Source organism: Prosopis cineraria, unplaced genomic scaffold (assembly GCF_029017545.1).
Source record: "Prosopis cineraria cultivar Desert tree isolate PC_DT_omini unplaced genomic scaffold, ASM2901754v1 PC13, whole genome shotgun sequence".
NCBI classification, from domain to species: Eukaryota; Viridiplantae; Streptophyta; class Magnoliopsida; order Fabales; family Fabaceae; genus Prosopis; species Prosopis cineraria.
This window is the reverse complement of record NW_026555344.1, coordinates 31,692,087-31,716,550: the sequence shown is the minus strand read 5'-3', so window position 1 is coordinate 31,716,550 and position 24,464 is coordinate 31,692,087. Positions and strand designations below refer to the sequence as shown.

The 24,464-nt window shown below is 36.7% G+C and overlaps 2 protein-coding genes across 12 annotated transcripts in view; one reads left to right on the top strand and one right to left on the bottom strand.

Moving 5' to 3' along the window:
• The first annotated feature begins 363 nt into the window (after window positions 1–363).
• LOC129291737 (uncharacterized) lies at window positions 364–4,507 on the top strand. 8 transcript variants are annotated; one of them, XM_054929246.1, is made up of 5 exons: window positions 364–482; window positions 826–1,106; window positions 2,504–2,571; window positions 3,088–3,490; window positions 4,119–4,507. In XM_054929246.1, the coding sequence occupies exons 4-5, from the start codon at window positions 3,118–3,120 to the stop codon at window positions 4,328–4,330; spliced, it is 585 nt and encodes a 194-aa protein (XP_054785221.1). In that variant the 5' UTR covers window positions 364–482; window positions 826–1,106; window positions 2,504–2,571; window positions 3,088–3,117; the 3' UTR covers window positions 4,331–4,507. The 8 variants fall into 8 exon arrangements, with proteins under 8 accessions (XP_054785221.1, XP_054785220.1, XP_054785225.1 ...); XM_054929245.1 differs by having other exon boundaries at window positions 2,504–2,590; window positions 3,091–3,490; XM_054929250.1 differs by having other exon boundaries at window positions 2,488–2,571.
• Window positions 4,508–6,122: 1,615 nt separating this feature from the next.
• LOC129291108 (uncharacterized) overlaps window positions 6,123–24,464 on the bottom strand; it is a 35,514-nt gene continuing 17,172 nt past the window's right edge. For 3 of the 4 annotated variants that reach the window (XM_054928275.1, XM_054928278.1, XM_054928277.1), the window contains exons 16-26: window positions 21,636–21,865; window positions 12,290–15,768; window positions 12,074–12,153; window positions 11,858–11,938; window positions 10,417–10,488; window positions 10,240–10,336; window positions 10,042–10,123; window positions 9,031–9,159; window positions 8,824–8,941; window positions 7,571–7,650; window positions 6,123–6,984 (exon numbers count right to left, since the gene is read on the bottom strand). In XM_054928275.1, the coding sequence (XP_054784250.1) occupies window positions 6,561–6,984; window positions 7,571–7,650; window positions 8,824–8,941; window positions 9,031–9,159; window positions 10,042–10,123; window positions 10,240–10,336; window positions 10,417–10,488; window positions 11,858–11,938; window positions 12,074–12,153; window positions 12,290–15,768; window positions 21,636–21,865 (4,872 nt within the window). In that variant the 3' untranslated portion in view covers window positions 6,123–6,560. The remainder of the gene's footprint in view (window positions 6,985–7,570; window positions 7,651–8,823; window positions 8,942–9,030; window positions 9,160–10,041; window positions 10,124–10,239; window positions 10,337–10,416; window positions 10,489–11,857; window positions 11,939–12,073; window positions 12,154–12,289; window positions 15,769–21,635; window positions 21,866–24,464) is intronic. The other variant, XM_054928276.1, reaches the window with a different exon arrangement.

Sequence of the window (24,464 nt, the reverse complement as noted above, 5' to 3'; positions counted from 1 at the left end):
GGGGCTATGTTGGCCGTACAACGAAAAATAAAGACTAAAACTATATAATAAAAGAGAAAACAAAAAAAAGTAGCAGATACATTATGATTGTTGAGAGAGGGCTCCTCTATTGATAGATAATCTTGGCTTAGTGCCCAAACCTCATGATCGTCGGTTTCCTTGAATTTAGGAACCACTTCTTCCATCGTGGTTACTCATTATGGATGGAGTGTGAATGGTTTTATATATTACTAGAGGTAGTAATCAAAAATGTCTTAGGACTTATCTTGAATTAATTTGATTCAATTTATCATTCCCTCGTTAATTTTTATGGGAATATTTTAAAGAGGGACCTTTCACCTTTTTATCCTTCAATTGGGGAAGCATCAAGCTATCCATCAATATTATATTTGCCTATTTCTGTTTTTGCTTAGAAGGTGGGGAAGGAGAACCATGCTTGCTGGTATCATCTTGGCTTGATCTTGTTTCTTCTTCTTTTCTTGGTAAATTTCAATGTTTTATTGCATCATAAGCTATCATGAATTTGATTGTTTCTTTTCTCATATTGCATGAAGCATTGTCTGTCTGGATCATGCTAAAATAATTAAAATGTTCTTCCTTTGGTTCTAAGATTGATCGATCCGTTACAAGTTCGTTTTTGTTTTCTTGAATCAGGAATGAAAATATCAGGGTTGGTTTGCCCAAAAAATAATAATTATAATAAATAAATATCAGAGTTGGGAAGATGAAAAGGAAAATCTGCTGGTCATATTTTATTCTTTATTTGGCTCTGTTTAGAATTAATGGAAGAATCAAGTTTGATGTTTTATAGTTTTCTTGTTTTAGATTTCATTCGCTCGCCTGTCCCCTAAACTACATCGCTCGGCTCCCATGAATCGCAATCAGAGCCGCGGTTGCCGTTCTCGCAACCCAATCTGGCTGTTCTATCGCCGTCCATCAGCCTTCAACACTCATCTCAGGCGACATACTGAACATTCCGGGTTTTAAGATTTAAGCATTCTGAAAGTTCACTTCTTACCTCTCTTACAACCTTCGCCCAAAAGCAACCTAGGTTTCGGCCGCTCAGCTCACTCTGTCATTATTCCTTGTGCCTCAGCTTCGGAGAGGTCTGTCGCTCCCTCACACTCTTTCGCTGTTTGCATAGACTAAACTAGTGTTACCTCCTTTGCGTCTAGTTCCACCAAAAAATCCCACCGCAGTGGTTACTCTCGCTTTCTTTTTCACTATTGTGACTGCATCTTTTATAGTGCTTCTTCTTCGGAGAGATTGTTTAAAACATTTTATACCGTTATTCAATTATATTTGCTTGATTTGTGCTGATCATTCCTCGAAAATCTTCAAAATCTCTAGCGGGAGTTGGTCGGTGATCTCATGCTTCTAGATTAATGTGATAGGATCTAGCTACAGATTGTTTTGATTTGAACTTGCAGAAATGAAGCTTCCTTATATATGATAACGTGGAAATGATTTGTATATGTTTTTCCTGAGTAAATAGTTATCTGTTTTGAGGTATTGATGCAGAAAGTTAGATTGATATAGCTATTATTTTAAGCTATTCTCTCTCAATAGCATTTTAAGGTCTATTCTGAATATGCTACGGTTTATTTTGTATGTGAAGTATTTTTTTCCTAAAGAAAACTCTATTTTTTCTTGGTGTTTAATACCCCAAATGTTGCTTGGATTTCTGTTCTGTTTCATGCTGTCAACAAAAAATGTTCGGAGTTTGAAAATATTTGCTCAGATCAGAACTTTTTCTTCTCTGTTTGAGGCATTTGTAATGTTGCAAGTCCATCATTTGTGCTTGAACTTACATTCTAATAATTGGTTAAATATTAGTAAAAATTTGACTCTTTCTTTTTGTAGGAGGCATCTTAGTAAGAAGAAATCATATTGTATCGGTGCTGCCTTTCTTTGTTGTTGGTTTATTCATGTTATTTTTTAGCCTTTCTTTGGTTGTATTACTCTTCCTTGGCTGGACTTGAATTATGTATTTGTGTAATAAACAAATTAACTTGTATTATTAAGAACCTGTAATTTTATTCTGTACTTTCATTGTGTTGTTTTGTAAAATAATATGCATTTTGTCATTTTATTATGAATGTGAATTAAGTTCAAAAAAATAGCATGTAGGCTTTTATAGGCTCAAAGTCTATTTAAAGCCTTGATGCCTCATAACTTTGAGCCTATCTAAAGGCCTACATAAAAAGCAAGCCTTGAAACAGGCTTTCAGGCCAAACTGGGTTTTTTGACTAGACTTGACTCAAAAAAAGCTTTATACTAGCTTCAGACCAAGCTCAAGCTTAAGACCTACATTGCAGGCTTAGGCCCTTTTGGCCAAAGCAAAGCCTAGCTTGACCTGCTTCCACCTTTAGCTTCACACACACACACATACATATACATACTTTGCATAATGCTTTGGTGTTTATTTTTTTAAAATTGATAAACATCTTTAGATGATTATTTTTATGTTCTCCCTTTGAGTTTCAGCTAATGGGTATTGCAGGCCGGTGTCTCTTGGAGATCTCCAAAGGGATTGGAGAGCTCTTGGGAGTTGAACAGTGTTTTCCCCCCAGGTTGAAAATTTAGTCTGGTAGGATGTATTTCCTCTATTTTCTGTTTTGTTTTGCATTGTTCTGTCTTTTCTCATTAACAAATCTCTGTTTTTTTTTTTAATAAATACAAATGATCATTCTATCACTTTTGCCTCTACAGAGGCATAGGATTTTGTTGATAGAAATATAATGGCCCCATCCTTTTATTTTTGTCTACCCATGTTCCTAATTCTTTTGACATCGTAAATTGAAAGATTAAATTTGATTTTCGTTGTCTTACCCAACCCTCTTGAATCCATTACCCAGTCTTTCCTTGTGAAACTAAATTTCTTTTGTTCATGAATTTTGGTCAGTAAAATTATGCTTTATATGTATTGTTCTTCTATACTGGATAGCTGATGGATGGTTGTTTCTTGTGTCGATCATTCATATTAAACTCAGATAATTGTGGGCATTGAATTATGCATGAACTACAATAACTCTTGTTCTATTATTTGAACAGTTCCTAAATTGTCATTCTTCTAATATTCTTTTGCAGAATTTGATATAATTTTAAGCTGAAGCAATGAGTGGTGAAAACGACAAGGATAAAGGTCTTTTTTCGCATCTACATGGTTATCCTTCAGCCCCATATCCTCCTCCATCTGGATCTTATCCAGCAGCAGGGTATCCACCTCCAGGCAGCTACCCCCCGCCTTCCTACCCACCAACAGGATATCCTCCGGCCAGCTATCCACCATCCGGTGGCTATCTACCTGCCAGTTATCCTCCTCCAAGTGGGTATCCACCTGCTAGTTATCCTCCTCCAAGTGGGTATCCACCTGCCGGTTATCCTTCTCCAAGTGGATATCCACCAGCTGGATATCATCCGTCTGGATATCCAGCCAGTTATCCTGCCCCACATGGCTATCCAACTGCACCAGCTCCATATCCTGCAAGTATGCCTAACTATCCCAATTTGTTCTATTAATTTAAGTGTATGGAGATGCTATTTGGATTTTCCATTGTCCTTACTAGATGTGTGTGTGTGTGTGTGTGTGTGTGTGTGGGGTATAAAGAGGGGATTCTGTGACTTTTTTCAGATTCTTTCTTTGAAATCATGAAAGTAAGGAGAAAATAGAAAGAAATTGAGTTTTTGCCTTAGCTTATTTATCAACAGACAGGGGAAATGGTAGCCCTTATCTTGCATCTCTTGTTCAGATATTGATGAGCCTTGACCCTTTATGGAGATATTATTATAATTATGTTCTATTTGTTACTTTTCATTATCCTCTTCCAAGTCACCTCAAAAGGAGAAGAAAATAAATCCTTTCTCCGTACCCCATCATGTGCTATGTTTATGAGAAAGCAAAGTATTGTTAAAACTTAAGGAATCTGGATTTTCAACCATCAATGCAGTCGAAATGAAATAAAGAGAACATAAGATGGGTGTAGAATGGAGAAATGAGTCCTAATGAAGAGTCTCACTTTCTTGAGTTACTTTCTTTTTGAGCTTATAATTGAATGACGTCAAAGGATACAACCTCAATCACTGAGGTACTTTTACTAACTTTTTCTTACATACAGTGCATGGCCATGGCACGGGAGCATTGCTCGCTGGGGGTGCTGCGGCTGTGGCTGCTGCATACGGTGCTCACCGCCTATCTCATGGTATGTTTCATCATGGTCATGGTATGTTTCATCATGGAAAGTTCAAGCACGGCAAATTTGGCAAACGTTGGAAGGGTGGCAAGTTTAAGCTAGGGAAATTTGGCAAGCCATGGAAAAGATGGAAGTAATACAGTTGCCAACTTGACATGTATTGCTAAACTTAGCAGAGATGGTCTGAATTCTGGTGTGAATGCTTCTGACTGATGTTATCTATCAGCTACACATGCTTTTCTGTTGATTCTATGTATGTATGTATGTATGTATGTATGTTAAAGGCTTGCAATGAGTTATTTTGCTCCATTTAATAGTTTAGTCTAATTCAGTTTGCTTTAGCATGGGCGGATGAGATCAAACAAGGTGCGTATTTCTGGCTTGAGAGTTTTGGTACCACAAATTATTTATGCATCGTTTTTTATAATTTAATTCCTTATATTTTTCATTCATTTATTCACCTAAACTGTCTATCTTTTTGAAAAGGAAAGTAAGTTCGATTCTGAAATATTTTGGATTATAATTTATTTATAAAAAAATGTTGATTTATTATTTGTATTACGAACTTTAAGTTCAACAGAGATTTAATTATTTTTTCCCTTTGGTGGGAGAAATGAGTCCAAATTGACAGATCAGCTGAACCAATAAATGCACCAACTTCATTGGAAGTAAATCTTGGGGATATGATCTCATGCAGTGACATGAGCAGCTCTCAAAGATATTATCGTTTTAATTCTAATCAAAGATTTCTGCCACCATTATTATGAGCTCCAAAGCTTTCCAACAGAATAATAGCATTCATAATTCCAAAAAGATCACTAGCACATCCAAAAGACCCATCAAAGATGGGCTCCCACATTTTAGAATTTGCCTTTTTCAAAAGACAAGAGACGAGTGCAATATGGTTCCTAGTAAGGTACATAAAATCAAACCGATCATGATACTGGGTTATAGATTAATGGTTCAACCAGAGTTGAATTGGAAGTTAAATCAGTGGCAAATTGATCATGATTAAAATAATATAATTTAAATAAAAAGACATTGATTAAAAAAACATTCAATTAAATTCAACCACTTAAAATTCTAACAATAATAAAATACAATATTTTAAATATCTATCATTACAATTACAATCTTTCAATCATTAAAAAGTTTAAAACTAATATTCACCAACACCAAAATTATCATTAACTTTATTCAAATCTCCAAGCTTAAAGTAACAATTAGTAAAAGTAAAATAAAAAAGGCAATGGGGAGAGGCAAGAGAAGATGAGACACAAGCTATGGAGACTGACCTAATGCAGAGAGAATGTGAGCATGAGCTAAAATGTAGAGACTTCAACATGAAGATGAGGAGAAAGAATGTTGATGGCAGACGACAAGACTCACAAAAAACACTAGGATGCATTGATTATAGCATCACTCAAGCACGAGCTACCAAGCTAAGCTATCAAGTTGGGTTGTACGACGTCGACGATAAGAACTATAACATCTGATTAGGTTTACAACAAGCAGAAGTTTACAATGAGCAAAGGAAAAGAGATAGAGACGAGCAATTAGCCAATTAAGTTAGGACAAGAGATGAATGTCTACACTAATGCACTCTACTCTACCTCTAATTTCATTTTTCATTTCTTCATTCAATTTCAAAATTTGAAAACTAAAAAAAAAAAAAAAAAAGCCCCCAAAACATCATTTGGAGGTTTTGCAAAAAATAATAATAATACCAACCACTTGGCAAACCCATTGGGTCACACGAGTTAATCCTGAGTTGATCGGGTCACACCAGGTCAACTACTGACTAGGTTAGATGCAAACCCAAAATTGGTGGAGATTGGGTCGCCAGTTTATGGGTTGACCCGGTTGGTTCGGTCCGAGTTTTCATACCATGCCTAGTAGTCACTCACTACTAATGTTTTCTTGATACGCTGCCAGGAATTTCTCCAAACAAGAGCTGTAATTTTTCTTTGTATGAATTAAATATACATACATACATACAAGCTTTGATATAACAGCACACCAATATGATCAAAATATCTTGTAGAACTAAACAATGGACAAGCTTAAGGGCAAATCACAACAGAAACCGAACAAGCCAAAAAATTCCATTATCAATCTGAAACTGGGCTTGTAGTCATGCAGTGATATCACCCAGAAGGCGCGAAAGCCTGTATGAAGGAAACCAGTTCAATAAACAATGCCCGGTTCCCTATTTCTCCCGCCGCCATTGCCAATGTCGGTGAGAGAAGACCAAAAACTTGAAGAGAATTAAGTCAGGTTTGAATGGTTCTTTTTCTATTTGCCTCCCCTTCATGGCTGTTGTATCAGCTGATCAGTGAACTATAACTCAAACTCACTATTCACTAGCTATGAATGTTTCCTTTCCCACTTTCCTTCACGTCTATTGTCCCGTTCTCTGCGTTCTCCGGCTTGCCTAGACTTGCTTCCCCTAGAACTCTGTCTTTGTGATCCATAACCACTAGATTGGCCATCAAATGCAGAGACCAATTCGGGGTCCCCGATGCTGCCAGTATCTCCTGAATCCTTGCTTCCATCAAGATTTTCTTCATATAGGCTGCTGCTGTCATCCTGGCGATCACGTGACTGTAGGATGGTGGGCAGCTGGCCTGAAAATTGCCGAGACCCGGAAAGAACAATGGTTGGTGAAGCTGCAATGGATGAACTAGTGGTGGTAGGCACGTCAGGCTGCAAACTTCCACTGCCACCTCTACTGCTCCCTTCATTACCAGATCTTCCATTTTCTCTTTCACGGAATCTTTCCCGAGGTCGACTGCAAAAAAGTGAGAATCCCATCACACAAAGCTTATTACACATAAATCTTACAAAAGACGGATTTCATGGTTGGTTTGCTTCAATCCCATGAAAACAGGAAAGATCAAAACAAACAAAAGCACTAGAGCTTCCCAGTCAGTTATAAATACCTAAGTAATGCCCTCAAAGACCCCGTATACTGAAACCCCCAGGGAAAAGGTAAAATTATTCTCTCCCAAATAAGATGTGATGGAAGAAATTCTCATTAAAAATGACCCAATTTGGCTAAATATTCTGCATTCTCTCTAATTAAATTTCTGGAAGATGAAAGTTTCAGGCAACATTTTGTTAAGGAACAAGTTTGTTGATAACAAACACATTTGAACCGTCCTGTTTGCAAATCATACAAATTGGAACATTAAGATAAGTTGTCCAAAGACTCAAAAAAAGGAGGAGAAATAAAGAATGGCATTAATCCAAATCACAAACGTTCTCCTTTTAATAAAATAAAAATAAAAATAAAAGTTGAAAAGAATTCCGCAAGCAGAACAAGTCTTTCCAGGGATAATAATTCTTATACAAATGATTATTATGACAAAACTCACCTACTATGAGTTGAAGAATAGTCACGGCGAGATGGTCGTTGTCCTGATTCTGCTTGCTCTAGTTCGCGCTGAAGTTCTCTCTGAAAAAAATGAAACGGTTTAATAATTACAACTATTCCAAAATCTTTGAATCAAAAGAATCATGCATTGTTTTATTTTATTTTATTTACTTTTTTTTGGGGAGGGCGGTGTGGGGGAAGAACCACACAGTGGCCAGCTTGAGCTTCAGTGCAAAGAATTTTTGTTTTTCTTTGGATAACTTACAGCTTACCCTCCTATGGTTTGACTTGAAATCAGAATGCCCCCCTGAATAGGTCATCCAAATCTTAATTCTTTGCTATGTTAAAATCTAATCGCCCTGTGGTACTCTTGGTCCTAGTTTCAAGTTTCAACCAAAATAATCCATGTCAATGTCAAAACCAGACCACATCATCCAGTGAACTGGCTCTGATCAGATCTGTAATTACCTTTTCCACCCAACCATCTGCATTTATGTATCTTATATTTTTTCATTATTTCAAGGTATCCTTTGAAACCCAAAAAAAGGAAGAAAAAAAAAATCACGGGATCCATGTATGCTTTTCCAATATAAAAGATCAAGAAATCAGAACATCATTTCTATGGTTTTCTTCACAGACCTCGCAAAGGGGAAGATGCTAACTGGATGTAAATGGATTTTCAAAAACACAACCCTGATAATGAGAGCATCAAAGACAGCTCAGACTCAGGGAACTGATTAACAAGAGAATGATAGATGTAGGAATTTCACAACTAGTAATAGCCTGGGAGAATCTCCCAAATACAAGGAATGAAATAATGCTTAGATACATTACAGCAGTAGCTGTTTATAACACTAAGAAAATGATCATTAAATATTAAATACTAATTAAATAAATAAAACACCCCATCAGTCCTATAGAGGAGAGTGGTGTCAATGGTGCTCCCCTTGAGGAATGCAGTGGAGGTTCCCTCTTTCCCCACCATTTCCCTCTATCAAGCTGCCCACTTTCCTATTCTTTTGAAGTCCCACATTCTGATCACAAGTTTCCTTTTCTGTGCACCTATGTGTCCTACACCTAGTCGAGATTAATAGCCTCCTATTCTAGGCATTTGTTCATGTTGCCAAGTTCAAAAGCTACTATGGTCTTCTTATCTCTATCAGCCATAACAAAACTTTTGATGTATTAGGCTATCAGGATGGCTGAGATTGTATATCTCTAGTTCAGATCAAGTAAAGTGGGAAGCTCTATTACCTGCATTTGCCTCTCCTTCTCCATATCAAGATTGTGACGGAGCTCCCTGGTTTTTGCACGCTCAAGTTCCAGCAATCTCTGTCTCTCAAGCTCCTTTTCCATTTCCATTGCTCTCTCCCTAATGAATGTTAACACATTACTCAGCTGCCAGCAGAAAAAATCAAAACAACACAAGAGAACCACCACAAGAATATAAGAAGCTGAAACCTGTCAAGTTCTTGCAGAAGTTCTGCCTCCCGTAAGGCCGCCTCTTCCAAAAATTTTTGGCGGTCATGCCTAAGACCAAGTTTTTTTTGCCTACGGGCTACAATATCTTCTCTAAGTTTGGACTTTTCCCTGATAAAAACATAAGAACATGGTTCCTCAGTTTGAGCACTTCATCATAAAACTTAAGCAGCATTCAGGATCAAAGTCTCAGAAAAAGAGAAGAAAGAAAAAGGATATAAATTAAAAACAGAAGTTCCTACCTCAATACAGAAAATCTCCAAAAATATCTGGACCCACTAGGAACAACTAAATAGTATTTACAAGGGTGGTACAAGCTTTTAGAAATAGAGGATAAAGGATAAGAACACAGGACAATGCTATTAAACAACCAAAAGATGCATGGCCAAAAAACGGGAAATGAAAAAAGAAAAAAAAAAGACCGGATGATATGAAAAAGAGAATAGGGAAAAAAAATTCATAACTCAACATAGCTGTCCTGTCACATTGCCTTGCTATTTAAACTAACTTACACAGAAAATATTAGCTTAAATACACAAGAAACTCCATTCCACAACAGATACCAACATTCAAACACTGAATTAAATCATGCATGAAGAAATTAAGTTTATATGATACTCACTCTAGTATCCATTTATAAGTCACTTCTAGTATTTTTTTTTTTTTTACAGAGACCAACTGAAGAAAATCTAAAAACTCATTAACTATGTTTACAAATTAAACAAGTTTCCTACTTTGTCCACAATAAATACCTTCTTAAAGAAGTTTTTACTTTCCTATATCAACATTGAATAGGGGTAAAGGCAAAAAATTGTAATAAATAATAAATGTGGTGCCTAGTAAAAAGGACCACAAAACCCCTCCTTCAAGTGCCTTATAAATAAAACCAGAGCAAGTATGCTAGGAGAACTCATCACTATTCCCTTCTTAGGTATACACTTGCAATCAGATGTCTGTTGCTGCTTGCTGGAGCTTAAATTTACCGGAACTTACAGGTAAAGAATGCTGTCTCTGATTTGCTGAAGCCGTAAATTTTCCGTCCCTGAAGCTGCAGAGTTCAAATTTTGCAGAACATCTGAATATGTGAGGAAAATCTTTCAGGCAACCCAAATATTTTAAAATAATTGCTAGATAACAACAATGCAATTTCAGGCTCACTAAACACCAATGCTTATGTGCTAGTGGCTAGACCTTGAATCTGAGTTCTGTCTTTGGACTCTTCCGGTGGTTCTGGTTGTCCATATTCCTTCCGTATAATGTCTAGTTCCATTTCAGCCTCCTCGAGCACCTACAAAACGTTCAAATATTTGTCATCAAGCATGGCTGCTTAGAAATAATACATGTATTTGATTAGCAATCGACTCTTACAATGTCATCTTGATCAATTTTCTTTGAGAATAAATCAAAGTATGAGTGAACAGCTGTTAAATTGGCAAGGACCTGTAGCAAGCCAAAGATCAGTAGACAGTTTAAAGATAAAAAAGAAAGTAGACAAAATAAGCACTATGAAACAGAGTGCAATGATCCATAGCAAGTGAAAAAACAGGTATCATCAAATGCTCATAGGAAACTACTTAAGAACTTTGAAATGATATTACAAGAAAAAATAGAGGTATCAGTTTATTACACTGATATTCCAGCTAATGCTTTTATAGTTGAACTTTGCATTTGGATTCCGATGGCTTTGATTAGCAATCAAAACTTACAATATCATTTTGGCTTACTTATCATCTCAACCATTTTATAAATTAAACAGCACCAATAGAGCGTTTGAATAGAGCTACTATTTCTAGACTGCATGCTGTTACAATAATTTAGACATAAGTGATGTAGCTAGGATCAAAGAGAGAGCCAGTTATTTTTAACACAACGGTGTTACAATTAAGAGTCAATATGACATAATTTCTAGCCATCCCTCTTAAAGGTTTTCTACAAAAAGGACTGCTGGATAAAATAAAATACACATTTGACCTTAAGATCTTTTTTCATATTGACTCCCCCCACCCCTTATATCTCAACTCAAAATCATCATTTCCATTTCCCCATTCTATAGGCCTCTCTTTCAACTTGGCCACCAAGCAGGGGCAGGGCTTTTTGATGACATCAGCACGACAACACTATTTACTCAAACTTTGCAGTAGACACTAACAAGCTTGCACTTGGCCAGCAAAAAACCTTGCTACGTAGGTTTTCAATCTGGTGTCAAAACAGGGGTGCTTTTCAGCCAAGACTTCTCACATTTTCATCCACATGAGAATCAATTTATTTTTTAACAAGACAACTGGTTTTTAATGAACTATCATGGTGATCCTTAAACAGCAGACAAAATACCCGTATATCATTCAACCTCTATCTATACTCACCATATAACCTCGCCAGAAATCATGTGAACCAATTTTAAGTCCATAGTTGAAGTCAACCTCTGTTTATACCCGAATGCAATATTTCTTCACTTCAATTTTTTGTCCATGTATATAGTTTCATTATTTCTTCACACTTAATTACATTCTCAATATATATAGTTTCTTCCATTCTATTTGGGGGGAAAAAAGCAAGCAAACTTATTGCACGTGCAGAACAGAAATTGATCTGCAGACCACAATTTTGGAAAAGGCTAAAATTATAAGTTAGCATATCATCAAAAGCCATACACTCTGAACGATGCATAAGTCAGACCAAGTATTAGTATCAGGCCAAAAATACACGATTTCAACTAAAGCACACACATGGCACCATGTATAAAATGACTGACTACAATACAAACAAATTTATGTTTTAACAAGACAATAGGTTTTCAATAGCATTTTACCTGGAGGATGGATTCACGTGTGCTAGCAAAATCTGGATCATAATGCTTTGATGAGCTTGAAAAAAGCATTTCTTTCAGGACCTTAAATTTAAGCATTATAAAGCAAATCAGATGGGATAAGATGAACCATAGAAGGCTAATCAACTATTAAAATAGGAAATAAGTTGGTGAGCGACAGATAAAAGTCCACATGACTAAGTTCATTGCAGCAGGTACCTCTTTTGCCTCATCACCTTCATCTCTCAATCTACACAACACTTGGCAAACCCTCTTTCCAAAGTCCTCAAGCTTGCCATCTACAAAGCACAACACAAAACATATTTTGAGAACATAATTTTAGTTAACCAATATAGTAACACACCTCTTCATACAATTTTGACAGGGATAATTTATATGCTTTATTTGGTGATGATGATAGGGATAATTTAATACCATGTTTCATTGAGCCCAAGGCTTCAACATTTCTCCAGACATTTTGAGGGATCAAAGAAATATCTTCAGCTGGCAAGTACAAGCAGGCATCAGCAATAAGAGCCAAGGAAAGATGTAGGATTGGACCATCATGTGTCTGTTGTAGATTTTGCAAACAACAAATACCATCGGCTGCTGAAAGAAAAGATTGCAACTGATGGCGCTCAGCAAATGGGATGTAATCAAAAAGAAGTACCATGGCTTGAAGCCTTATCTGTAATGTTGATTCTGATGATGCTAGTACAACAACCTCATCCCATGTACTTGAAACCAGATGAGATAAAACAAAATCAGGTACAGATGCAACTAACTTCATTGGAACAAAATCACTGCAAACCTTAAGAGATACCACTGATTTTTCTCCATTCACAAACTGGCCAATAATTTTTCTCAAGTGTTTAATTGCTATTGCACGCTGCTCAGGTTCAGCATGACCCAACAATTTACAAAATAGATCAATCAGAGGAACCTCACTTTCTCGGATGTTATATATGCCTCTTGTGATTAATGAAGACAGCCATTTATCAGTCTGCAAACGCCAAGAAATTTTAGGGGCAGAACAGGAGACATTCTTTATTGCAGAGCATATGACACCTATGACATTATCCAGGGAAAAACTGCAAGGTACTCCAAGTAAACAATCAAGCATTAAGCTAGAAACTTTCCAGCAACTGGTTTCCTGGAGCATCAAGGTCATTTCAACAAGGCCTTCTAGACCAGTCCTCCAATGAAGCGTGACCGGATCAGCTGATTTAGATGGTGAAGAATTTTGATCATCATCATCATCATAGAATTTTTGTGCAACTGATATTAAGCACTTCAAAAAGACAAAACACTCAGCTGACACTATGGTCAATTTTCTGGTAAGCTGATGATGAAGACTCCAGCATTGCTCAATTGCTATGTTAAGCTCAGTTATAAGACCCTCTATGTCTTTAGAAATTCCTTCTAAATCATCAGAAGATAAATTGTATTGATCCACAAGAGTGTTCAAATTAACACTTTCCACTTTCTCAGCATCATTTTCATGTGACGTTTGACAGATTTCACTAAGAAACCCAATAGTTGGTACTGGATTATCATCTAACAGTTTGTCACCATGCACATTAGGGAAGGGAGGCAGCTGAGAAGGAATAGCACCAAAAGTTCTTAACAAGCACAATAGTAGTGATTTGCAGCTATCCATAACGCATTGAAATGCACTGAGATAATCATAAAAAGATGTTGTTGGCTCAAAAGAATAAAATTTCACCCAATTAGATAAAGACTGCAAAAAGTCCCTTTTACGATGAATGGATAAATCAGGAAAAACAGAAGCCAAAATAAAAATAGACAGTGCCATGTTGTATCCCTTATCCTCAGAATTATGTTGGTTCTCATTCTTCTGTTTAATCTTATCAAAAAGAACACTAAAGCATAACTCCTCAAAGTTATGACACGAGTCATTGATCAATAAACTTTCCTCATGAGAGACCTTGGACAATGAATATGAAATAATTGGCTTCAACAAATGCATCACAGATTCAAGAAATGAGACATCACAATAAGCAGAATCAGAGAGGGACACCAGCACTTGCACCACTCTAGGTATCTCAGGAACCATGGCTTCCATGTGCTCTGCTATAATAGCTTCAAGAATATAAAGGATTACTGCTCTGGCATTCTTGGCTTTATAACCTTTCAGGACATCTTTAATACTTGGAGAAGCAGAAGAGAATGACCATAAACACAATTCTGAAAACCAACTAATAACATCAGGCACAAGAGTAGAAGAAACAGATCTTAGTTGCAACCCAACGGCCTCTAAAATGGCTTCTCCAAATGTTTGAAATTGTTTTTTCATATTAGGAAAGAATTTCCAGAGTTCTGGATAAATTACAGGGAAAGATTGATCCTCATGATTTTCAAGTCTCTTTTTAGTTGAAGGACCATTTTCACCTTGTGAATCTTCAATAAACTCTTCATATTTTTGATTGACAACATTATCAACAAAAGCAAGATCATCAGCAAATATTGAAAGCAAATATGTCAGCTGAGACAAGTCCGATGCAAGAAAAATGTGATCCCTCATGTACTGTTTAGCATTATGAGATACAGCCATCCAGCCAAGAAAACGAACCAAAGGATAAACAGAACCAGAAAAATGAGATATTCTCTGCATCCATGCTGAAGAGGGAACCAAATTTCCACGCCGGTATTTACCATGGATATTAGTTCCAAAATCTCCCTCTTCATCTCCACTACTAGTAGCAACTACCAATCTTTGAAGTAGTATCCACCGTCGTCGTAAGCCATGTAGTCTTTCTGGTGCCAAATCCAAACTACCTTCTTTTAGCTGAAGATGTAAAGACATCAGCATCATGTTAAATTCTTCAGCAGATCCTAATGTGATTTCAATTACAAGTTCAGGAGGACAATATAATTTGGTGGCTGTGTGTAAAACATAGATAAGACTCTGCAAAAGAATTTCATGCATTGAATTTTGTTCTCTATGCAGACGTTGGACAAGAAAGTTGCACAGAAGAGCTTGGTTTTGTCGAACTAAGGTAATTGCATCTGCAGATTGTACATCAAGGGGAGACAGCTTGATAACTTGATCATCTACTCCTTCAGCAGAATAAGGACAATCGTCCCCATTTGATAGTCTTGCTTGGTATTTCCTGTCCATTTCTGCAGCCTCAAGCAATATTTGAAGAACCAGTTTATCTCTTTTCCTTTCAAGATGTGCTATGGTTTCTAAATTAGTTTTACTATTTCCAAAAGTTCTTTTTAGCTCCACAATATCATCAGACCTTGAAATTTTGTTATCATTGATGTTCAAAAGGTCCATGAGTTTTGGAGAAGCTCCAAAAGACAACATAAAATAAGGATTGACATGGCATTCTGCAGCAAGCAACAAAGCATCAATTGCAGCATCATGGCTTTCAACAGTAACATCATTTTGAGCATGCAAATCTAAAGCCAGATGTCGAAACTCAGAAGCCCGAAGCTCACAATCATGGTAGTTTACAAGTTGTAAATAATCTGCCTGTAGGTTGAAGTATTCAGCACCAAAGCCAGCATCTAATACAAAATTAGGAGAATGTTTGGTAGAATGCTTCATAGCATGTTTTGATTCCAAGCTGATGCCCATGAGGTTAGAGGTATTTTGATTAGGAACATTTGAATAGTTTGTCAATGTGATACTTTGTAATTCTGGGGGAGCAAAAAGTAGATTGCGATCTTCAATAGAATCCAATTTCCCTGCTGACTCTGAAACATCCATTTTACCATCAGACTCGTCTTGACTATATGACTTGGACAAAGGACCTCCATGATTCAAAACACAGGAAAGAGGTGAAAGAGATACAGTCCCAAGTTCAACTGGCTTTGATGCAGATTTGCACAGGTCAATACCCGGTGGCAATTGCATGTGTGGTTCCAATATTGATAGGAGCACACTGCGTAAAACGGCAAAACAATGTAAGATAACAGACAAGTTTCTGGCAGTCAAGTAATGCTTAAACCAAATGCATCCATGGAAAGGGTGACATATTAGCCAGTTTACTTTGTACCTCTTTTCCTTAAGAAAAAGGAGTTCCACTACAAAAGAGGTGAATTAAGAAAGAGAATAATAGGATATCCTCCAAACATAAGTCACAAAATACTTTCTTTTTTAATACAAGTCACAAAATACTATCCATTCCTTTCTTGCAGCAGCAAATGAAAAAGGTTACTCCACCAAGCCTTCTAACTTAATACACCATAAAACCACAAAAATTGTACATTGCCACATGGCTTTGGCCACCTTTTCCCTTCCAAACTTTTAAGCCTAATCAAACAAAACCCCTTCAATGTCCAAGTTTCATATATGGTTTTAGGACCTGGACTTGCCATCAATCCAGTGAGGCGTTCAGTCACTGGTTAAATAGTTAGGTCATCAGTTAAACCAGTTGAGTTTTCTACAATAAAATATTAAACAAGACAAATGTTTCAAATGTGTAAAATAATTTAAGGGGAAAAAAGTCCAAAAGCATTATTAATTTGTGTAACAACTGATTCCCACATAGGTTCAAGCAAATTAAAATTCTTGTAGAATTTACAGCTGAAGAAATAAGAATGGGGGCTGTGCCTTCCTGAAATCACGCATTAGCAGAATGGAGGCTTAAGCATCTATAAGAAGTAGAAGCTAGAAGAGATGCTAAAACCAAAGTTCTTTTTGAAATTTGTGAAGATGAGCCCACATCTCCCTCTAGGGAGATAATTATTAAAAATTCATTTTATTTTGAGTTTGAGGACAGTCCACATAAGGTTTTGGACTAGATTGTCAGCAGGTTCACTAGGTTTTCCGTCTACTTTATACTCCCTCTAACTCTATTTATAAAACCATATTTATTGGCCCTTTATACAAGACCCTTAACAAAATTTAATGAAACATCTGTGACACATTTTTAAAAATACCTTGTTTCTTGGCATTTCCATTCTCCCCATCCACCCCACAACTAACTATACCAATCAAATAGTTTGTTTTTGGGAAGTTGTTAAATTTTTCAAAATTTAACTACTTTTAACTAATTTCCGTAATCTCATGAAAGTTGTTAATAGGGTCTTATAAAAAGAACCAAAGGGAGTAATACTCTGTTCCATATCCCTTGGAGGAAATCTCAAATATTAATATGAGAATATTTTCTTTTATTATGTTCTAAACAGTCATTGTTATAGGAGTTAATATAGGATCTGGTTTTATGTCTTTTATTGTATTCTTGATTTCTTGGGCTCCTCTTTATTGCCCGTTTGTGCATATGTTCCATAACCCTCATACTCAAGAATACAAAAAATACATTGCCTCTCCAAGCACACAGGGTATCAAAGCTGGAGGAGAGTGATGAGCCGCAGTCAAGAGACTGAAATGGAGTTGAACCCCAATGACGCTCGCCACTTAGCATTGCACAGACCCAAGGGTTCCTCCGCTTTGATCTGCGCCAGGGATAAGCCATGTGATGGCTTCTAACCTCGAAGGATCAGTAATTCCCATCATCCCTGAAAAACTCAATGGCAAAAATTACAGGGAATGGACTCAATACATTAAGTTATCCATTGAAGCTTGTGGTAAGCTAGGGTACTTGATGCCAAGCTACTGTTCCAAACTCCACCATCACCTTAGTGTTATGGAAGGCTATAAACTCTATGGGCCTGTTTGATTTGTGGAAATAGTTTTGAAGGAAATGGAAGTAGAAGTGGAAGTAGGTTTTGAAAATATGTTTTTATTTAGTATGTATATTAATATCATCAACTCCGAAATACCCTTTTTATTAAAGAAACAAAGAAAGACCTCAACTCTACAATCCACCACTATCACCCCTCACCATGGCAGCCACCATACAGCTCACAACAGCAACCATCATAGAGCCACTAGCAACCACAACAAAGCACTGGCAATGATTGGAATCATGTCTTAACTGCTTCAGTTTTACAATTTCTTAGTGTCATCATCCAGCCTCACTTCAATGGGGTCTTTGCCAGCGCACCTGTTGATTCAAGGCTATGGATTCAAAAGAAGATGAGATCACATAAGATTAAAACCAGTGGTTCTTGAAGTTGAGGTTGAACTAGATTTTTCATTTTCAAGTTGCATTTGCTTATTTTTGCAGCATATATGAACTGGATTGTTTGGATTTGTGAGGATTCTTCCAGAAACCTCAAGTTTCCCTATCATAGATCTGTCCTCACCAGATCATTTCTAAAAGATCTAGAAGATTAGAATCGTAAGCTTCATGAATCTACGGAAATCACAAGCTTCATGGAAGGGGAAATTGCCTCCATTGATGAAGGGGAAGCAATATGATAGAAACCTCTAATCTAATAAGCTTAAAACAAGAAAAAACCAGAAAATGCAATACAAATGGGACTGAAAAACACTATCGTTGAATAATAAAATTAGAATACAATGAGAATAATGGTTCAAGCTAACCCCATCTCCATCATACACTCATACACTAAACTGAATACAGTTACCGAGTACTAGGATCACTAGTTCACAACAAAATATACAACACAGAAACAACAACCAAGAACCTAAGCCACTCACTAAGAAACACTGAAACATAAAGAGAAAATGATGAAGAAAGATGATCTTTCTCCACCCCAACTCAATGAACTTTTGAGGGGCCAATACTCTCCCAAACACACTTCGCTCACCAAAAGATTGGACTACCCCTCTCTCAGTTGAATTGGAGAATTTAAAACCCAAAAGGTTACAAAATCACTGCCCCTACCCTTAGCTGCACCTGCTCCCTACTCCCATGACAGTTCTTTTCCCTTTTGGCCACGATCCATAGAATAATCTTTTGACCCAGAAGTTTTTATTTTGCCCTCATCTATTATTTTATTCATGATTTGTTCCTATAGACCTTAGCAATCAGCAGCTCTATCACAATCACATGTTGTCTCTGAAGGAGGTTATTTTTGCTAATAAGCTCACCAGCAATGGCTCAGAAGATCATTGGCGGTGGAGTGAGAACTTTGTCATCCAAAAAGGAGAATGCGAGAAGCTTGAGAAGGTTGGTACCCAGCTGTGAATGAAAGAGGGAGGGGCTAAAAATAGAGTATACAACAACACAACAACAACAAGCCTTTATCCCACTAGGTGGGGTCGGCTACATGGATTGCAAGACGCCATTGTGCTCTATCATTTATCAAGCTTTTAGGAATATTATTAATTAAGAGATCGCGTTCAACAACTTCCAAGAGTGTTCTCTTAGGCCTTCCTCTACCTCTCTTAATCGGACTCAAAGTTATATGTTCTACTCTTCTCACTGGTGCCTCCCTTGGTCTTCTTTGTACATGCCCAAACCATCTTAACCGATTTTCTACCATTTTTTCCTCAATAGGTGCCACCCTCACTTTTTCGCGTATGTGCTCAATTCGAATTTTATCTTTACGTGTATGTCCGCACATCCATCGTAACATTCTCATCTCTGCTACTCCAACTTTATGCTCTTGTTGTCCCGTTAGAGCCCAGCATTCACTACTATATAACATTGCTGGTCTGATAGCAGTGCGATAAAACTTTCCTTTAAGTTTATTAGGCACCTTACGGTCACAAATAACTCCTTTAGCTTTTCTCCAATTAAACCACCCAGCTTGAATTCTATGTGAAATATCTCCACTGATTTCGCCATCATTTTGAATAATGGCTCCAAATATCTAAACTTTTCCACTTGAGGTATAATTTGATCTCCCAATTTCACTTCCAAATTATTTTCGAATAGTCCTTTACCAAATTTACAATATAAATATTCCGTCTTACTTCTACTCAGACGAAAACCTTTCGACTCCAATGTCCTCCTCCATAACTCAAGTTTGCAATTAACCTCTTCTCTTGTCTCTGCTATAAGAACTATATCATCCGCGAAGAGCATACATTTCGGGATTTCCTCTTACTTTGAGTTATGCAAAAAATAGAGTATGCAAAAAAGAATTTGAATTCTTAGGGGGGTAGCATGGAACCATTTCCACCTACTTTGGTGAAATTGGAATTGGATAATCTTCCAATCCAGGCTACCATACAGACATTTTTCAAAATTCCAATTCCACTCCCCAACTCCCAATTCCAACATACCAAACCGGCCTCATGGTCTCTTCATGGTTGGTTAAAGCGATGATTCCTGCTGACAAGAAAAGTTTCATGCTTCTGCCATCAGCACATGTCATATAGGACACGTCAATGAAGCATATTCTGATGGAGAAAACATCTCTCAGCTCTTTCAAGATCAAAACAAAATTATGGCCGATGAAATAGGGGTCTTGCGATTTGAATGAGTATTTTCTTAAGAAGATGGCACCTCGGCAAGAGCTGAATCTCAACAGTGAAGACCAGCTTTGCTTTGAAGATACTGTGAAGTTTCACAAGCAAGTTGATTACGAGAGGCTGTTTTGAATTTTTATTGGGCTCCTCTTTATTGACCTTTTGTTTATATATTCTGTAACCCTGACACTCAGGAACAAGAGAATGCATTTTCTTCTCCAAGCGCACACCATGTATCTGAAAAGGGTTCTAAATGGAACTAGAAGAGATTGCAAATCCTGAATATTCCAGTCATTTAACTTCCTATGAAAGTGGGAATTCTAAGTCACAGAACAATCCCTTGGAATACAAAAGCATATCTGCATGCGATGAAATTAAGTCTTCTAGACATTGAAAAAACCACCCAAATTCCTCCCAAAATCCGATGAGACTTATCATCCATTCTTAAATGAACATTCACTGCTTGCAATAAACCAGTTCTTAGAGACACTCATGAGCAGCGTTAAGTGTCAGGTCTTAACCACCAACAGCAAATTCCCTAATTGAATTCCATAACACAGTAGTTCCCAAGGAAAATGCCACACCCATTCACAAGCCAATGCTACGTTTTACCAAATGAACAAGACCCAATTCCCCTCCGAAGGCCTACATATGTCTCATCCCAGACGGTGGTCTCTTCCCATAACACTACACCCGAAGCACAAATCTCCAGCATGATCCCTAGAAACCTATGTACCCCACACCTGAGACTTGAAAAGAAAAGGTAATATAGGGGAACAATATGCAAACAGGACTTACAGGGTGATGAAGCTGTTGGAATTAGGCCTTTATCCTTTGGGCCTATTATTCCTCTTTCCAAGGGCTTTTTAGGTTATTATTATCATTATCTTAGTCAGCTTTATCTTTAAGGATTCATATTAGTATCTTATCACCTATTTTATTTAATTGAAACAGGATTTTATGGGATTGTATCAATCTCTCTCTCCCTTTATGTATCAATCAGTTTTGTTGAATGAGAATAAGCGACTACACACTGTATTCTCTCACAAGCCATCTAGTAAGAAGAAAGCTTTCCATCCAAACACAGGTAATTATCTCATCAACAATGCTGAAAATGATAGAGTACGCAAGAATTTTTAAAAATAAAAATAAATTATCAGTCTTTAATCGCCAAAAATCAGTGCAAATATTATGGGGCTGTTTGAAACTGTTTTTATTTTATTGTTTTGAGAACTAGTGTTCTGTAAAACATGTTCTGAGAACAAAAAATAAAAATAAAAATAGGTGTTTTTCTCATTCTCTCTTGTTTTCCAGAACAATAATCACAGAACACTTAAAAGTTATTTTCATTTTTCTGTTCTCCAGAACAATATTTTGTTTTTTCTTCTCCAAAACACTTTTGAAAACACGTTACCAAACGGATTTTTTTGTTCTTTTGTTCTAGAGAACAGAAAATTGTTCCCAGAACAAGTTTCCAAACAGGCCCTATAATTCTGCAAACACAAGATAACGAACCATTACCTTGGAGCAACTGATCCATGCCTCCATTCAGATTCCAAAGAAGGTAAGACAGCTGGTTTTCGTACAGCAGTGCGGATGATATTTAGAGCAATCAAACAGTTGTTTTCCTGCTTCTCTGGAAATACAGAAGACAGATCTCCAAAAGCTATTCTGCTCTTTGATGCAGCTATGGCAGGATCCAGAAAAGGCTCTAGCATCTCCACAAGAAAGAGGATCTTATGCTTAACTTCCTGAAAGGCAATTAAAGTATTTTCATTATTTACACATATCCCCTCCTGTTTACCTGAGAAAAAAATAAAAGCACCAGTTTTAACTTATAAGCAGTTCGCTCATTTCATTACCAGCAAACTGTCACACTGCATTTACTTGCAATGTACCTAAGTTGCTGATATTCACTGTCAGACTTATAAAATTGCAACTTAGGGATGATTGTGTGGATCTTTTTTGTTCCACAGACCTTGACTTTCGTGTAGCTCTTGATGCATCCCCCTTTTTTATGTATGCAGTTTTTTAAGCTAATATAAGTTTTCAACTTTCTTCCAAAAATAAATCAACGAATACAAACCTTATTTATTGTGGGCAACTATTAAAGCCCACATATTGGCCCATTTAGCTTAATAATCTTATATCTAATCTTTATTAGCTGTTCCAAATTTGTTGGGATAATATTTCAGTTTTGACTATATTTTGAATTCTCATATCTTTTCCTACTTTATTGGGATTGAATAGGACTATAGCTATTTATTCCCTCTATATCATTGCACACAATGCTTGGCCAAGGAATACTCAAAAAACCTATTTCCTGAACAGATCCATGTATGAAAAGAAGGTATGTTCTCCTTCCATGTAAGTATAATTGAAATTTCTGATCTGTACTCTCCAACAAAAGAAGAAACGATATTAGCAGGAAATGACAAGAAAAACTAGGAAAGAGATAAAAGATGCAAAATAGTTTACCAATCTCCGTTAACAAGAGACATAGAAACTCATTTCAATTTCCAAAAATTTTGGAACACCAAATAAAGCCATAAACACAAACCAGTGCCACAAAAAATGCATGCCTAAGATTTGTCCTCATCTTCACTCTAGCTCTTATTCTTGTAAAGGTACAAATAAAGTTGTCCGAGGTATTTGTTGAGCATGACCTTTTCCTTCCTTACCCTTAAGCTATCTTCTCTACATTCCTGGTTGTCATTTTAATCTTGTTTCCATTACTAACTCAGCCAAACACTTGTACTCTCATTTTCATTGATTCATCCACGGTTATACATGATCAATGTAAGGAGTAGTCAGTAAATGATTGGCAACAGACTCAGGTTCTATCACTTCTGCATGCATAAATTTCTAATTATCTACACCTCTAGCAATCTATACCTCTTCTGACTCATTGAAGCTCAGTGCATTTTCATTAGCGTTCTTTTAGTATCACTAAACTTTAGTAAAAGGTTCATACTTCTCACTAAACTTTAACACTTAGGCCAAAGCCAAGTTTTTTCTTTTCTTTTGTTTTTTTTTTTTTTTGGGTGAACAAAGCCAAACTGAGTCTTAAAAAGATTGAATCGATTTGATATTGATGCGCATGCTCTCCCTGAAAAGCCAGCTGTTGAGATGGAACAATCAACCCACTTAAATACTCCAAAGAGCAACTCACACTACTTAATATGGGAATAGGTAGTCCATACAATATTGGCTTCCATCAATTGACCATAACAGACAGGATCTTGGGTATTTGAGGAAAATGCAAAAGCTTTATTAGGATTTAGGAGGTTCTTGAGGAGGTCTGTCACGAAATGGATAAAACACAAGGGTGAGGATGGAGGAAAAGATAACTAGATAAGAGGAAAATTTTGAAGAATTTTGGGGGATGATTCTGCCCCTCAAAGAGCTAAAGTTCTCTTTTATTTCTATGTTTTTATACTGTGATTTCCATCACAGTTACTTTATTTCCTTTTCTAATAGATCCGTTTTTTTCATTTGTATATTAACATCCAAAGCATACCATAAAGCATTATTCCAAGTCATAAGCAGATAGGTCAGAAGTTTCCAAGTCAGGGTGCTTAAATGTTAGCATAGGCAAGAGAAGATGCACACATGCCAAATTTTGCTTCTCAAAAAACATGAGACATAATTTTGTACTCTTCAATTAAGACGAAAAAAAATAGCACAAGCTTCACCACCAGTCCTTTTATATGACAACATGTCTGCACTGCATCTTAACCCAAAAATATACATATACATATTATTTCTAGAATAGAGTGCAAAGTTAGCCATGAAATATTTTCCAAGGAGCATCTGTTATCCCATACTATGAGGTAATGCAAAATAAATCATTAACTATTTAAAAGGGAGTGCCTAGCACCTACCATTAATTTTGACCAAACGGACGTTTATTCTCTTTGTGGGGCCGGATCCAATTTCATAGGTGGCAGTAACTTCTCCCTCTAGATCTCATCCTCTCTCTAACACCCTCTCATCTTCTCCAATCTCATCATTCCAATTCTTCACCATGCTTCACGTTTCTCTCATCCTGTCCCCTATCTCAATGCCCTCACATGCCAGAAATAAAATAAACCAACCAATACCGCCAGAAAAAGAAAAAAGATGACACCAAGCAATCAAAGCAATCCCAGAACCAGAAAAATTACTACAGCTATCACATTTCAATAACACATCCAAATATGAGTTTACCATTATCAGCCATCGCATTTGGATTTTATCTGTGAACAGTTGGTAAGGCATGCAAAGATTGAAGGATTTCATACAATTAATGGGTAGCATAGAGAGCAGTTTGTGTAATTCCCCATGCCATTAAAGCTAAAGAGGAAGAGT

Coding starts and splice junctions, on each gene's coding strand:
- LOC129291737 (XM_054929251.1), top strand. CDS start 3,118: ATGAGTGGTGAAAACGACAAGGATAAAGGTCTTTTTTCGCATCTACAT. Junction 3,491..4,118: donor ACCAGCTCCATATCCTGCAA/GTATGCCTAACT, acceptor TCTTACATACAG/TGCATGGCCATGGCACGGGA.